The sequence below is a fragment of the Penaeus monodon genome, chromosome 28 (assembly GCF_015228065.2).
Source record: "Penaeus monodon isolate SGIC_2016 chromosome 28, NSTDA_Pmon_1, whole genome shotgun sequence".
In the NCBI taxonomy this organism is placed as follows: Eukaryota; Metazoa; Arthropoda; class Malacostraca; order Decapoda; family Penaeidae; genus Penaeus; species Penaeus monodon.
In genome coordinates this window covers 22,771,294-22,771,920 of record NC_051413.1, presented here as the reverse complement: position 1 = coordinate 22,771,920, position 627 = coordinate 22,771,294, and the positions used below count along the sequence as shown (strand labels likewise).

The window sequence follows — 627 nt, the reverse complement described above, 5'->3', positions numbered from 1 at the left end:
ATCATCAGTGTCACCACTATCACCATCACCTGTTATCGATACAATTCTCCTATCACTAAACTCTCCTAACCCTACTTTTCCCAATCACCACTTTATCAAACATCATCAGTGCTATCACTATCATTATTATTCTCATCTAAAATACCGTAAATTCCTTCACCTGTTATCGGCGCAGTCCGATTTGCCATCACAAACCTTCTCTCGCTCAAGGCATGCTCTGTCATCTCCACAAGGGAATTCTGCAGCAGAACACCTCGATTCGAAGCTACGACACACTACGCCTGCAATCTGTGTAAAATGTGGGGTGGTAAGCGTAAGTAAGTAAGGACAGCGTAAGTACTGTAAATCGAAGTGCCCAGCGTAAGTACTGAATGTAAAACATGAGGTGATTATATACCGTAAATAAACGTGACTAGCAGAAGTATATTTTGTAAATACAAGTTCCTTGCTTAAGTACTGTATATGAAATATGGTGAAAGTATATACTCTAAGTAAATGCATTTACCACAAATACTGTAAATCAAAGTGTCTACCGTAAATATTGTCAATAAAAGTGTGTCTAGGATAAATACAGTAAATTAATGTCTTTTGTACATTTAGGTTTCAGGCATTATGATAATAATGAAA

The 627-nt window shown here is 37.0% G+C and overlaps 1 protein-coding gene across 1 annotated transcript in view; it reads right to left on the bottom strand.

Moving 5' to 3' along the window:
* Nucleotides 1–501, bottom strand: part of LOC119591098 (neurotrypsin-like) — an 8,538-nt gene extending 8,037 nt beyond the window's left edge. The window contains exons 1-2 of the mRNA XM_037939816.1: nt 439–501; nt 161–288 (exon numbers count right to left, since the gene is read on the bottom strand). Coding sequence (XP_037795744.1) covers nt 161–288; nt 439–501 — 191 coding nt within the window. The remainder of the gene's footprint in view (nt 1–160; nt 289–438) is intronic.
* Nucleotides 502–627: the final 126 nt, after the last annotated feature.